A 14,412-nucleotide genomic window follows, 5' to 3' on the forward strand; every position below is an offset into this window, starting at 1 on the left:
GTGGGTTCTAATCTGGATTCTGGGAAACAGTTTTGATAAAGAGGAATTGTGTCCATCTTGGATCTTTAATAACCTCAGCAGTGTCGTGACTTGTTTCCATTTCAAGATTCTATTAAACAACCTGTGAGATGCTAAATGAAATTTACTTGATAAAAAGCCAGTCTGGAAGATGCAAACGATTAATGTGTCTTTTGCTTTTTGAGCAGTAAATGCAGATCAAGGTCCCTGCCTCAGCAAATCTTTCTCAACTCTCCAACCTCATAAATCCAGCTGAGCTGTCCAGTTTTATGGGAGTTTCAGGGACACACGAGAGCAGAAAATCCTTTAGTGCATCGGCTATAAAATGACAATATGTATATGCACAACTGACACATTCAACGGTTTACATGACACTCAACTGCTCTGACTTCCCTGGTTACTGGCTGGACACAATCTTTTTATGGCTTTTAATTTGTGAGATTTTGTTCAATAATTCTTTGGTCCTAAAAGAAGAAGTAAAAATTGTAGGTTCTTTGCACTAAAACAGCACACCAAGAATACCATGGAAAAAACAACAGCCAATGAGGAGCAGACGCAATCGACGATTTATCTACAGAAGGCAGGACAGAAGGCAGGACAGAAGGACGTGGATATGCTAATCTCCTCTAGCCCTTTAAATATGCGTCAGGAGAGACCTTCTCCACTAGATGAGTGGGGATAAAACCCTTCACAAACCACCCTCGAGAGAATGGATTTCTGGATACGGACACTTCCTATACACAGGGTCGAAAACCAGCTAGACAGAACTACAGCTAGGGATGTGAAAGGTTAACTAGGGGTGGGGGACTGGAGATGCTCCCTGCCTGCCAGGCCTACAGTTGGACTCCCCAAAGCAAAACAAACTCTGACATGACACGCTGGCCATAGCCGCTATAAAAACACCCAGTCGTGGCCAGCTCATGGACACCACAATATGTCGCGTCTTTCCCCTAGAATTCACCCTGCGAATCCCTCCCCGACCATGGCATGCGTCACCGGCAGCACCAGGCCTCGTGTCTCAGGGCTGCATGAGGGCAGCTCCAAGGGGAAGCTGGCCAGGGCGGGGCGTGCGTGGGGCTGGGCGTACGCCGTGAGTGCGGCCTGCGAGTAGGAAGGCTCTAGCGGAATTGACTAAGGGTAGGTCGTCGACGGACCAGGCTGCAGATCCTGAGCTCAGGCTAACCTGCAGCTTCCCAGCATTGTGCCCAGAGCACCAGTGAGTGCGAGTGCAAGACCCAGCACCCCGCACCTCCCAGTGCAGGCTGGGAGCTTGTTGGGTGCCCTCAGGCACCTGCCTAGGACACTTTGCACTCAGTATTGGATCCATTCCCCTTCGGACAAGCCCAGTTCCAGGTGAAAGTCTGCCACCTGCTGGAACGGCCGGGGAAATTACGTTATTTGTCAATTGCAGCAAGCGCACGGCACACGTTAAATGCAAGTGGAATGGCAGAGAACGAGCAGAAGGGAGAATTATGGGTAGGAGAGTCTCCTTGCGGTTCCTAATCCAAGGAACCAAAGAGCAAAGACATAACCGGCTCCACCGGAGAGGGTCATCCTGCCCATGGTCTATAGTGGAAGAGGCAGAGGGGCAAAGTTTGGAGTGGCTGTTCACGGCAGGCTGCATGCAGGCTCCTGGGACTGTGTGCGGTGTCATGGGAGACAGCATGGCCTCTCATGGGTTTAGGGTGGAGAGTTCTCCCACTCAGAAAAGGGAGGTGGCTGTGCTTGCTGAACACCAGCCGGCACCTGCCCTGGCACGGGAAATCTGGCTCCGTACATCCATGAATTCCACACTCCGCGTCTGACAATGGACTAATGGGCTCTTCTTGCATGACAAAGAGTACGGTGCATCTCAGAGGGCAGGCCCAGATACAAAAGCAAGAATCCCCGCCCCTAGAATCCATCACACATCTTGGTCTCAAAAGGTGGCTTAAATTCAAGTTGTACAAGGTGGGTCGTGTGGGGCATTTGGCCTCTAGCCCAGGTATAAACCCCAGACACACTAATTCATTAGCTGAATGGCTGTTATTCTGGACAGACTTGTGGACAGAGTTTTCAGGTATCTAGCTTAAAAAAAAAAGATTTTCTAGCACCAGTGAAGCAGGGATGTGAACAGGTAACTGGTCACCTTAAGTGATGCTTATCGGGTAATGGTTAACTGTTACCTGGGAGCAGCCCTCCTTCCCCTCCCCCCCAGGCCACTGCAGGTTGCTCCAATATCTCCCCCTCTCCCAGCTGCAGCTTTTGGCCCTGCGCAGTCTGGGAGCTGTCAACCCAGCCTGGGGTCGGAAACAGCTTTGGTTAAACTTAACATTTAACTGGTTAACTCATTAAATGGGATTTTACATCCCTACAGTGAAGTACATACGCACGCACATGCGTGCACACGCACGGAAGTTTTAATGGCTTATTTGCACGCGTGGATTTGCTGTTACCTGCTTCGCCCAAACAAGATTTCCCAAAAATGCCATAACAAGGCTCTGACGCTTATTTAAGTTTAGTTATACAAGTAGTATTCACTTTAGCCCCCTAGGGCAAAGAAATTCCAGTGAGGAGTTCACTGAAGCAGCTGCTGATGTTTTAAGAGGATGCAATATTGCAGCAGCTCCATCCGCAGCCCGTGGGCACCGCTGATCTGCTGCCGTAGGGACTCGCTTACACCCCATCCGAAGCGGGAAAGCGGGGCTGGTAGCCTTGCCCAGAGACAGGAAGCACGTGCGGGTCTTACCTATACCTCATGCCCGTTCGGCGCGCTGTGCACTCGTCCAGTGAGAGCCCGTGCATTCTGAGAAACTCTTCCATGGTTTTGGCCTGTGCTGCCACTCGGACATCTCGCAGGCGCTGCAGCTCCACCACGTCCGTGGGGCGAACCTGGTGGAGACCCCAGTCCGAGTGGTACCGGCTGGCCACGCTTCTCAGGCTCTCGCTGTAGGTCATGGACAGCATTCTGCTGCCTGATTTGGAAATCTGAAAATTTTTCCAGATATTAAACGCTTAACTCAGCCTACGGACATGCTCTGTGCCCTACTGGAGGCAGGGGAGGAGGTATCGCTCCTTCCCCTCGATCAGCTAGCCACGACGGACCCTGTAGAGCACAAACTCACAAAACCAAACCTCCTCCTCTCCAGCTCAGACATGTCAGCCGCACTAGCGCAATGGCGCCTAGGCTCTCACACACGCTGGCCTCTTCTCCGGCCAGCAGAGCCCGACTGCTGGGAAGGGAGCCCTCAGAGACCTAGTTCACACGCCCAAGCAAACTGAAGTTGCCAGCAAGTCAAAAAGAAGCCTGAACTACTTTTAAAACAGCCAAATCAGTGAATTAAGCAAAACAAAAGGTTTCCACATAAAACCCAAGCTGCGCGGAGAATGCAGCAGGGAATAAAGCAGAGCGAGGTGGGCTTGCCAAGGGCAAGGTTTGAATCTACTTTTGGTGGTACAATAATACGCTGCTGAACGTAGACGAAGCATTAATTTAGGTGTGTTCGGAGGTGATGCCTCCTGAGGAAACTCTCATTCCAGTGGATTTGGAACAGCGACAAAGCGGCATTTCCAAATGTTGGGGAAGAGGGTGTCTATGCAACCACCGGGATGTTTCTAAAAAGAAGAACGGGATGAATTGCTCCCCTAGTGCACGACCCGCTCCCACTGAACTCAACGAGTCTTTCCTTTGACCTCAACAGAAGCTGGCTTGTGCGGAATCCTTTACGCTTGGACACAAAGCCCTGGTCTACACCAGGGAGTTCTTTCAAAATAACCCCCCTTGGGTCGAATTTATAGGCGGAGCATCCACACTGCCACGCCCACTATTTCAAAATAAATATTTTGGGCCGCTTCTTTTGAAATCTGAACTCCCGCTTTTCTTGGGGAATAATGCTAATTCTGAAACCGTTATTTCGAAACAGTGGACGTGTAGATGCTCCGGTGCTATTTTGAAATAACGACTCCCCAGAGTAATTCAAACTAATGACTCCCCAGCACATCCTGGGGCTCTATGTCGAGGTAGCACATCCACATTAACAGAGCCTCCCTCGGACTAATTTCAAGGCTTCCCTGTAGCGAGGACACGCTATTTTGATTTTGTTATTTCGAGCGTTCTTATTTCAAATGTACTTATTTTGAAATAATTTCCTCACGTAGACATGCCCTAAGAGGCCTTCACTCTGTAAGGAGTTAGGAAAAGTTACAACAATGCCTTAGTTCAATACAGTACTAACCCACAAGCCAGAAACACTATGGCTGTGTCTACACTGGCATGAATTTCCGGAATACTATTCAGTTTTCAGTTTTTCCGGAAAAGGAGCGTCTACATTGGCAGGCTGCTTTTCCGGAAAAGCCCTTTTTCTGGAAAAGCGTCTGTGGCCAATGTAGACGCGCTTTTCCGGAAAAGAACCCCGATCGTCATTTTCGTGATCGGGGCTTTTTTCCGGAAAAGACTACTGGGCTGTCTATACTGGCCCTTTGCCGGAACAGTGTTCCGGAATAAGGACTTATGCCCGAGCGGGAGCAGAATAGTTTTTCCGGAATAGCGGCTGATTTTGTACAGTAGAGCGTCGTTGCTTTTCCGGAAATTCAAGGGCCAGTGTAGACAGCTCGCAGCTTATTCTGGAAAAGCAGCTGATTTTCCAGAATAAGTGGCCCAGTGTAGACACAGCCACAGTGAATGCAATGACAAACTAACATGTTGCATTTGAAGCCAAAAAAGACCTGCAATCAAAGATATCATGCATTGTGATCACCTAAGATGTCTCCTGGTTAAAAATGAAGATTTAGGATTTCTACTTTGATGCCTACAGAATACATGCTGGCCATTATTTGCAAAATCTCTCAGAAAAGCCACCCCAACACCACTTTGTAATGGCACAGCTAAGCATCTCGTAGAGCGTTACATTCATTTCTCTCAGCAAAAAACCAAAAACAAATGTGATTTCTTCAGCTGCTCAAACTTCGGCGTATGCTAAGAATCGGTACTGTGTCACTTTCACAAAACTCTTGCGGGACAGACTCGTCAGATTCATAAACAGGGAGTGGTCCCGTGGCACCTGTCAGATTGAGGTTACAGATATTTTCATACTGCATGTCTCTTTTCTGGTTGCAGGACAGTAACATCCACATTATAAAAAGTTATTCCAATATATTCTGGCAGGCAGTCTGGAAATGTATCAAACAACAACGTGCTCCCTGCGTCAAGAAATTGTGCCAGTTTGGAGATCAAAACCTGGCTGTTTGTGGTTCTTTAGATTCCTAGAGGCCTCTGATATCACTGATCCTGGGTTTTTTAGTTGCTTGCGTGGTTTGCCACTCAATATCGGGTTAAATACATGCTCCTGAGAAAATGCCACTGAAAGAAAGTTCTTTGTGCATTGCACGGATTTGAGTGAACAACGTAAAAGCCAAAGTTTAATTTGGTGTCAATCAGAATTCCATGAGTGGAGCAGGCAGACAGAAAGCCAGATCCTCATCCGGTGTCAGTTAGACCAAAATGCAGGTCTGCCGTGCTAAACAAGTCAGCAATCTCATTTGTGCATAAAAGTCCCACTCACCAAACCCTCTCTCAATTAGAGCCGTGCTCCAAGAGAGCCCCTGAGTGACAGCTGGTTGCATACCCACCCCTTGCAGCAGCCAGCTCTTCAGAGGCAGATGCAATGTCTATGCAGCAGACTGCTGCAATCCATGCACTGAGCCAATACTTTTATCTGCAATAGCAGACACGGCACAGCATCATGTCATCGGATTTCCATCCAATGCAGGCTGCTGAAAAGAACCTGCTGACGGTGCAGTACAGAGAGGCTCTGTGAGCGACAGCACCCAAACCCCGCTGCCACAGCAGCATGCAGGGAGCTCTTAGGCAGCAGACAGGGAGAGCTTATGCTATTTCCCCAGGCCTTTTTGAAACCCTCGAAGTATATGGTGTTTCAGGGACCTATAGTTAAGCTCTGTGGCCCTAAGCAGGCACGTAAAGGACCCTGCTTGTCAGAGAAGCTGGGAGCCTGCAGCGCCCGTTGAAGCCAATGTGCCAGTGCTACGGGAAATCCAACCATGTCTTTAGATCCTAAGTAAGCTCTCCCTTTCGAAATGTTGGCCCTAGTATTTGTGGGTCACAGTGCACTGGACAGTATGGTGCACTCACAACAATGCTTAGGGGACTGGAGCACATGACCTACAAGGGGAGGTTGAGGGATTTGGGCTTATTTAATCTGCAGAAGAGTGACGGGGGATTTGATAGCAGCCTGCAACTCCCTGAAGGGGGGTTCCAAAGAGGATGGAGAGAGGCTGGTCTCAGTGGTGGCAGATGACAGAACAAGGAGCAACGGTCTCAAGTTGCAGTGGGGGAGGTCTAGGTTGGATATTAGGAAAAACCATTTCCCTAAGAGGGCGGTGAGGCACTGGGGTGGGTCACGTAAGGAGGGGGTGGAATCTCCATCCCTAAAGGTGTTTAAGTCCCGGCTTGACAAAGCCCTGGCTGGGATGATTGAGTTGGGGTTGGTCCTGCTTTGGGCAGGGGGTTGGACTCAGTGCCTCCTGAGGTCTCCTCCAGCCCTGGGATTCTAGGATTCATCTCTTACCCAAGGAAGCGGAGTGGTGTAGACACGTTTGGAAGCCCAGCACACAGGGTAATGGCTAATTGCAACTGCACACCGACACGGACGCAAGCTGCTTTCAGGGCCTTTCCAGTTTTCATCCAGGTAGGATCGAATACAGCTTCTCGCTGTTTTTAGGAATGAAAAATGAGGTGATCGGAACCTGGATCAAGTTATTATTTTGGGTGCAGAGGTTCCAATGAACAGCTCCAGAATTCGGCACTGAAGGTATTGGGAGAAACTCTGAGTCTGTTTCAGGTCTGCTCTCCCTCTTCTCAATCTTGTGCAAACTCAGAGTCTGTGGTTTGAACTAGAGAGTACACAGCTAGGATAACACGTTCCGAAATCTCACTGTGCTCGTCTCCAAAGAGGTGATAGATGGGGAGCAGGAACAGTGGTAGAAGCATCAACAATTCCTCTAGTGAACAAACTAGTTGGGTTAAGGCAGCATCAACACGTCAACACCACGGATGTCCATTATTAGATGCATTGATATAGCGTCAGTCTCAGTTTCTCAGCAAAACACAAGCCGTGAGGATGGTAACGCTGACTGCCTTTTATAATTGCTTGCTCTGAGACAAAACTCATAAGTGTCAGACGCAAGCTGGACTTGGCGGTATTTCGTCTCAAAGAGCACAGAAGATGCATCTCTTTTCCAACAAAATGCAACCTCAAAAGAATCAATAACCATTAGCGCGCAAGAAGTGAATGTGGAAAAACCCAAGAATTCCTGCAATAAAATTAGTTCAAGAAATCTTGTTAAAATCCTTGTTAAAAAATGTAATGTAGTGATCAAAACCCACCCTTTCACACAATGACTGGAAGAGTTAATAGCGGGACACACTGTGCAGAAGGAAGCAAGAGCTTCATAAAAATCACTGAAATTAGAAATGGAAAAAAGTACTTCAGCCTCTTGCCAAGCCAGACCACTTTTTCTGACTATATTTTGCAGTGCTCTGGACATCTGCAACACTCGTGTCTCATACGGCAACTGTGGTTAGGAGCTTCAGCATTTGATGGCCACGTTTTCCACTCTTCTTTCACTTTAGGTAGGAGGATTATTCTGTTTCCTGCTTCACTGTAGCGCTCCAGGAGTCCTACCGATTTTGGTGTGTAAGGGCCTGATCCAATGAATGAGAATTTCACCTTTGGGGTGGACTACATGAAAAAGGAAGGACTGTATTTAAAGAGTAAAAGCAGAAATTAGTAAACTCACTAGCATATATGCGCGTGTAGCTAGCTGCACAAGAATTCTTTGGATTGACATGCTACTAACCTACAACAAAAGACAAAGGTCTCAAAACCCTGATCATTTTTTGCTGCCTCTAGAATTAATATGCTGTTTTTCAAGCCCATTTCCTCCATGGACAAAGAATGAAAGACTAACAGAGTTAAACCACAAACAAAGCTGAATATCGACAAAGGGTGGACAAGTTTTTATCTTGACAAACGCCAGTAGCTTGAAACAGGCAAAAAGGTGCCCTTGTTCAGTTGTTTGGCCCCTCTTTGAGAACTTCGACATTCTATTTTCAGTCAATAACTCTTTTGCTAGAAGTCAAACTAGTCAGAACGCTTTGTAGGTGCCAGAACTAAAGTTTAGAATGGTGACAAGAAAGGAGCACGCTATACCTTATGTGCAGGCAGCTCTCACACTTCTTGTACTATTTGCCGATTGATGACTAAACAAAAATTGGAGGCAAACCTACATTAGCACACATTGGTTTTGTAGGGTCCTACCAGCTGCAATTAAAAGTCATCAGACAGACTGAAATCAAAGGGAGATGGACCCGACTCAGGTTGAGGAGCATAGCGTTAAGCTGAACAAATGCACATCTTGAATATGACTTTTGTTTTTACACTTTCAGCTAAGCAATGTTAACCAAAAGTGTCAAAAGCTGAGTAAAGCCATTTTAATCATGAATACATGGCTCTCGTCATTGATACGGAAATATTTAATATAATATGGACAAGAAGAACAAAGTCTCAATTTAAAAAACTTGCAAAAGTCTAAGCAAAAAAATATAACCATGCACAAGAGACCGTTGAATTATCTCAAATTTGCAGTCTGTTTTTAAGCATCACAAAAAATAAACACACAAAACGTTAACATTCCAGACAAAAAATAATTGCATTTTCCAGAACATGTACAGCAATTAAAAAACATAAAGTTCCAAAAAGCATCGCAATTGAAAGGCGGAAGAAGAGGAGGCTATCTTGAGAAAGCAATGGTCTAAAGTAAGCAAATCTGTAGCTGGCTTCTAGTCTTCACAGTTTTATTCTTTAAAATATAAGCAAAGAACTTGCTTGAGTCAACAGTTTGCAGGTAACTGAACTGCCTTCTCTAAAATATAAAACCACACAAACACTGAATTGACTTGTACAGCTGAACGGAGAATATTTCAAAAGTACTTCCATCTCCAAAGAGATGCTAAAATCTAGTTGAACATCACTGAAAATGGAAAAAAATCCTAACATTTAAGAGCCAGCATCACCAGTTACAAGGTACAAACAGCCAGCTTCCAAAAGGACTAGTTTCAATCTGACACACAGTAGCTTTGGCATCTATTTCTCTTGTAAAAGATTTATGTCTTATTTACCTATAGACAGAAAACAACTGAACTAAAAGGAGTTCCTGGCTTCCACCAACAGAGCAGGCAGCTTGCTTTAAAACAAAACAAAAACAAAAATAAAATCCTGAAAATTATTTCCTAGACTACTTCCTACGTTCAGAAATCACAGACAGAACTATGTTTCAGATACCAAGAGAACTCGGTCCTTCTGTTCCGATCGCTTCAGGAAAAACACGAACTCACCCGGGTTCTTGGAATCCTGCTCATTAAAAGAAAAAGTTCTAGCTTATTTGGGTTTCCTGAGATGGCTATAAAAGAAAGTACCGCTGGGTGTTTTTTCCATCATGGGAGTGTCGAACCTAAATGTCAAAAGCAATTGGTGAATAAGACAAGTCACTCCAGAGTCAAGATTTTAGCAGGAGCTCCATTAGTTCTATTAGGGTATTTTCCTCTTAGCAAAGAGAAGCTAAATTATTCATGGCCTTCTCCCTCTCTAAAAGCCTGTGGATGTGCAGCTGCTTTATGAATACTGGCATCGTTTACTTTTTTCTAAAGCAAATACTTGTCAGAGGCCGTGGCCAGGCACCCCCCATGACAGGTTCCAGCTCGGCTAAGGCATCGTTATGACGAGGAGGCGTTGCAGGGATAAGCGCTATAGAACCCGCTATAACCAAACTAAGGAAATGCAGCTTCCTGTCATGCTGGAATAAGGCTTGTCAGTGGAGTTTCACTGGTATCAAACCAAGGCAACTCGCAAGCCAAGGGCCCGGGACTCACGGCTCACATAGCTGGAAACCAGTCTTGCTTATCTGTGCATGAGCACGATCCAAACGGGCACCAAGTGGTAAGTTGACAGAAATAGGCTTTGACTTGATGAAATGCGGCAGGACGCTACGTGTATTGATCTCATTTATAATCTCTGCAGTCCCAGGCATAACGCTATGCTGGGTGTGGGCAACACAGCTCGTGTACTGGAGGAGCACTCTACCTTAATCAATGCTTCTTTTCCTGTTTGGCACGCTACACAATTTACAGAGGTTTACGACGCCATCAAAAGACAGAGTCTGTTGACTGGATGGCTAACTCTGCCCGGGAAGGAGATACTGTACATGAACTCACCCCATCAGCCTGGATACTGGGCTCGGCGGAGGGTGCGGAGGGGAATAAAAATGACCGACCAGGAGAAACTGGATCTCTTTGCTGCTTGGCTTCTCACAAGGCATTGTCTTTGATGTGAGAGCTCAGGTACAAACTGCCCAGGGTAAGTGACTGATCTCCTGGGACTGGGAGCAGCCTGAATCTCTGGTGAATTCTGGTGTAAGTGACCATTTATCAGGAAGTCCAGCTGTGCTTCAGGAGTTCCGATTTGGTGTGGGGATGGTGAGGTCTCATTCTAGACTACACCACTAGCGTGGGGGTCTGCCCTGAGGTTGGCACTCTGTTGTAAACTACTCCAGACTAGTTCAAAGTCAAACTTGTCTCCACTACGAGGTTGGAAAACACATACTAACAGTTACATTATACAGAGATCAATATCAGCACAATTAGCAAAAGCAAAGATTCCATGGAGACTTTCATTACAATCCTTTAATATTCTCAGACGGTACGTCTACACTTGCCCCCTAGTTTGAACTAGGGAGGAAAATGAAGGCGACCAAAGTTGCTAATGAAGCGCAGGATTTAAATATCCCGTGCTTGATTAGCATAGTCGCAGCCGGTCGCCATTTGGGAAATTGACTAGCCCGATTTAACTTGCCGTGTATAGATGCGGTACTCCAAGAAAAAACCCTTAACTCGAATTAACTGGTACTCCTCATACAATGGTTATGGGGCTGCAATGAGGAGTACCAGTTAATTCGAGTTAAAGGGTTTTTCTCGGAGTACTGCGTCTATACACGGCAAGTTAAATCGGGCTAGTCAATTTCCAAAATGGCGACCAGCCGGGACTATGCTAATCAAGCACGGGATATTTAAATCCTGCGCTTCATTAGCAACTTCGGTCACCTTCATTTGCCCCTCCTAGTTCAAACTAGGGGGCAAGTGTAAACGTACCCAGAGTGTCCAGAAAAGTTCTCTTAATTGGCAAAAGTTTTCCATACTTGGTCTAAGCCCAGCTGTGAGTTTGCCTGAAAAACCACAGCCAAATGTATGAGTCACATTTAATCACATCCCAGTAGAAGAAAAAACAAAACACAAAACCCACTCTTCTTACAGAAGAAAGAACAAGACTGTTCAGACGTAAACCAAAAAACGACTAAATTCTACCTCCAGAGACTCGTTAGATTAGTAGTCCCCAGAGATTACTAGAACAGAGAGAGACTGGACGGGAGACTCAGTTCTGCACAGGGCAGTGTCACCTTTCCGCTAACTTCAGAATTCCAACATGGTTTAACGGGGCGGTAGAATTGCAAATGCAGAGCCGTCATGAGCCATGCAGGGGAGGCGTCTGCACTGTCACTTTCACAGGGGAGGGGAATACCTTTGGCTGTGGAAGCTGAACAGTGAAATGAGGACAAAGATTAAAGGGGTGAACATAAGAACATAACATAAGAACATAAGAACGGCCGTACTGGGTCAGACCAAAGGTCCATCTAGCCCAGTATCCTGTCTACCCACAGTGGCCAGCACCAGGTGCCCCAGAGAGGGTGGACCGAAGACAATGATCAAGCGATTTGTCTCCTGCCATCCCTCTCCAGCCTCTGACAAACTGAGGCCAAGGACACCATTTTATCCCCTGGCTAATAGCCTTTTATGGACCTAACCTCCATGAATTTATCCAGCTTCTCTTTAAACTCTATTATAGTCCTAGCCTTCACAGCCTCCTCTGGCAAGGAGTTCCACAGGTTGACTACACGCTGTGTGAAGAAGAACTTTCTTTTATTAGTTTTAAACCTGCTACTCATTAATTTCATTTGGTGTCCTCTAGTTCTTCTATTATGGGAACTAATAAATAACTTTTCTTTATCGGTCCTCTCCACACCACTCATGATTTTATAGACCTCTATCATATCCCCCCTCAGTCTCCTCTTTTCTAAACTGAAAAGTCCCAGTCGCTTTAACCTCTCCTCATATGGGACCCGTTCCAAACCCCTAATCATTTTAGTTGCCCTTTTCTGAACCCTTTCCAAGGCCAAAACATCTTTTTGGAGGTGAGGAGACCACATCTGTACACAGTATTCAAGATGTGGGCGTACCATAGTTTTATACAGGGGCAGTAAGATATTCTGGATCTTATTTTCTATCCCTTTCCTAATAATTCCTGGCATCCTATTTGCCTTTTTGACCGCCGCTGCACTCTGTGTGGAAGTTTTCAGAGAACTGTCCACGATAACTCCAAGATCTCTTTCCTGATTTGTCGTAGCCAAATTAGCCCCCATCATACTGTACGTATAGTTGGGGTTATTTTCCCCGATGTGCATTACTTTACACTTATCCACATTAAATTTCATTTGCCATTTTGTTGCCCAATCACTCAGTTTGGTGAGATCTTCTTGGAGTCCCTCACAGTCTGCTTCTGTCTTGACTATCCTAAACAGTTTGGTATCATCTGCAAACTTTACTACCTCACTGCTTACCCCTTTCTCCAGATCATCTATGAATAAGTTGAAAAGGATTGGTCCCAGGACTAACCCTTGGGGGACACCACTAGTTACCCCTCTCCAATCTGAAAATTTACCATTTATTCCTACCCTTTGTTTCCTGTCTTTTAACCAGTTCTCAATCCAAGAAAGGACCTTCCCTGGTGGGGAAATCAAACCCAAATCCCTCGCTTAGGGATGGGATAGTGTAGTCAATTAACCAATAAGCAAAAGCTTGTAGATTAATGCTATAGACTACATGCATTCCCCCCCCCCCCCACCAGCTCCTCCCCACCCTCATCAACACATTTTTTAGCAGGCTGGCCAGCAGCCTGGATCAGTCCTCGTTCATGCTGGGTCCAGGACCTACCCCCACTGCAGCTCTGCACTTACAGTGTATCAGCAGCCAGGCAGGCAGGCAGCCCGGCTCTGTTCCGGCAGCTCAGCCCCCACCCCAGTTAGGGGCTGCTGCCACCCCGTGCTGCTGCCTCTGTGTCAGAGGCAGCAGTGTGGGGTGGCAGGCAGCTGGTCCGCAAGGGGAGCTGGTTTTTAAACTGGCTCCCCTCACAGACCACCTCCCGCCTGGCACCCCGCGCTGATGCCTGGGATATGGGGGCAGTAGTGCGGAGTGGCAGGGGCTCCTCGGGAGTGGGCCTGGGGTGCACAGGCTGCTGGCCCCGCCTTCGGGGACTATAGAATAGTCGACTAACTGATAAGAATTCTTGAGGTTAATCGACTATTCAATTAACCGATACTTAACATCCCTACTGTCGCTTAGGGTCACCTTTTAGCCACTCAGCAGTCAGGTGGCAATGCGGCACTTAGGGGGCCCAGTACTGAAGTTGAACGAAATTGTGCCCAGCCCAGTGCGAGGGGATAGGGACTGAGGGGGCAGCATCACTATTTTGACCCTGGGGCCTGGCCAGCCACAGGGTCAAAGTCAGAGTGAGCCACTCCCACCTGCGAGTCATCCCCAAGCAGCCAGGAAAGTAGCCGCAGATTGGCAGAGGATGCCACCGCCCCCACTGAAGTTGCTGCCCCGTGGCTGTGGTGGCATGGCACAGGGCGGTCTAAGCCAGGCTGTGCCACCCAACGATTCTGCCAGGGCCAGTGCGCTCTCCAGCCTTTTGGGACTGCTGGAGTGGCACAAAGGGACTTAAACTGGGCCACCAATCAGGCCTGTGACGCGTTCTGTTATGCTGCCAAAGGGAACTCCACCTGGCCCAACTCTGCCCAGTGCTTAGAAGCCATGGGAAAGTGAGAAGAACAGATTTCTACCAAGGTACCAAAAAGTGTTTGTGACTTTTCCATTTCCTGCTTGGAGTGTTTAAGCATTGCCGTACTTTATGGTACGTTCAGGTACCGGGTCACTGCTAAACAGTAAAACAAAGCCGCCAAAGGCAGCTCCAAGCCCAGGAACAGACCCGCTGATCAACGTTCGCTCTAATCTTTTTCTTCCATGTACAGAATAAATTTTGTTATGTGCACCGAGGCATGTGAGGATGTGCACCACCCGTAGAAACAAAAAACCCAGCTGTGGGCGCTCTGCTCATCAGCTGGGCGGCATTTGCATCTCTCATTTGGCCACAAAAGAGCTCAGCTTACAGGGAACGCTGCCGCTGATCTTAGGGGACTGCTCTTATACCTGACCAGGCTAGCAAGCATTGG

General features: G+C 47.1%; 1 protein-coding gene across 11 annotated transcripts in view; it reads right to left on the reverse strand.

The window, feature by feature from the left end:
- KCNAB2 (potassium voltage-gated channel subfamily A regulatory beta subunit 2) overlaps positions 1–14,412 on the reverse strand; it is a 115,089-nt gene that overhangs the window by 46,783 nt on the left and 53,894 nt on the right. For 5 of the 11 annotated variants that reach the window (XM_075906454.2, XM_075906457.2, XM_075906452.2 and 2 more), the window contains one exon: positions 2,747–2,985. The exons of the other annotated variants lie outside the window; for them this stretch is intronic. In XM_075906454.2, the coding sequence (XP_075762569.1) occupies positions 2,747–2,964 (218 nt within the window). In that variant the 5' untranslated portion in view covers positions 2,965–2,985. The remainder of the gene's footprint in view (positions 1–2,746; positions 2,986–14,412) is intronic. 11 annotated transcript variants of the gene reach the window in all.

The sequence above is a fragment of the Pelodiscus sinensis genome, chromosome 24 (genome assembly GCF_052426305.1).
Source record: "Pelodiscus sinensis isolate ZL-2025 chromosome 24, ASM5242630v1, whole genome shotgun sequence".
NCBI classification, from domain to species: Eukaryota; Metazoa; Chordata; order Testudines; family Trionychidae; genus Pelodiscus; species Pelodiscus sinensis.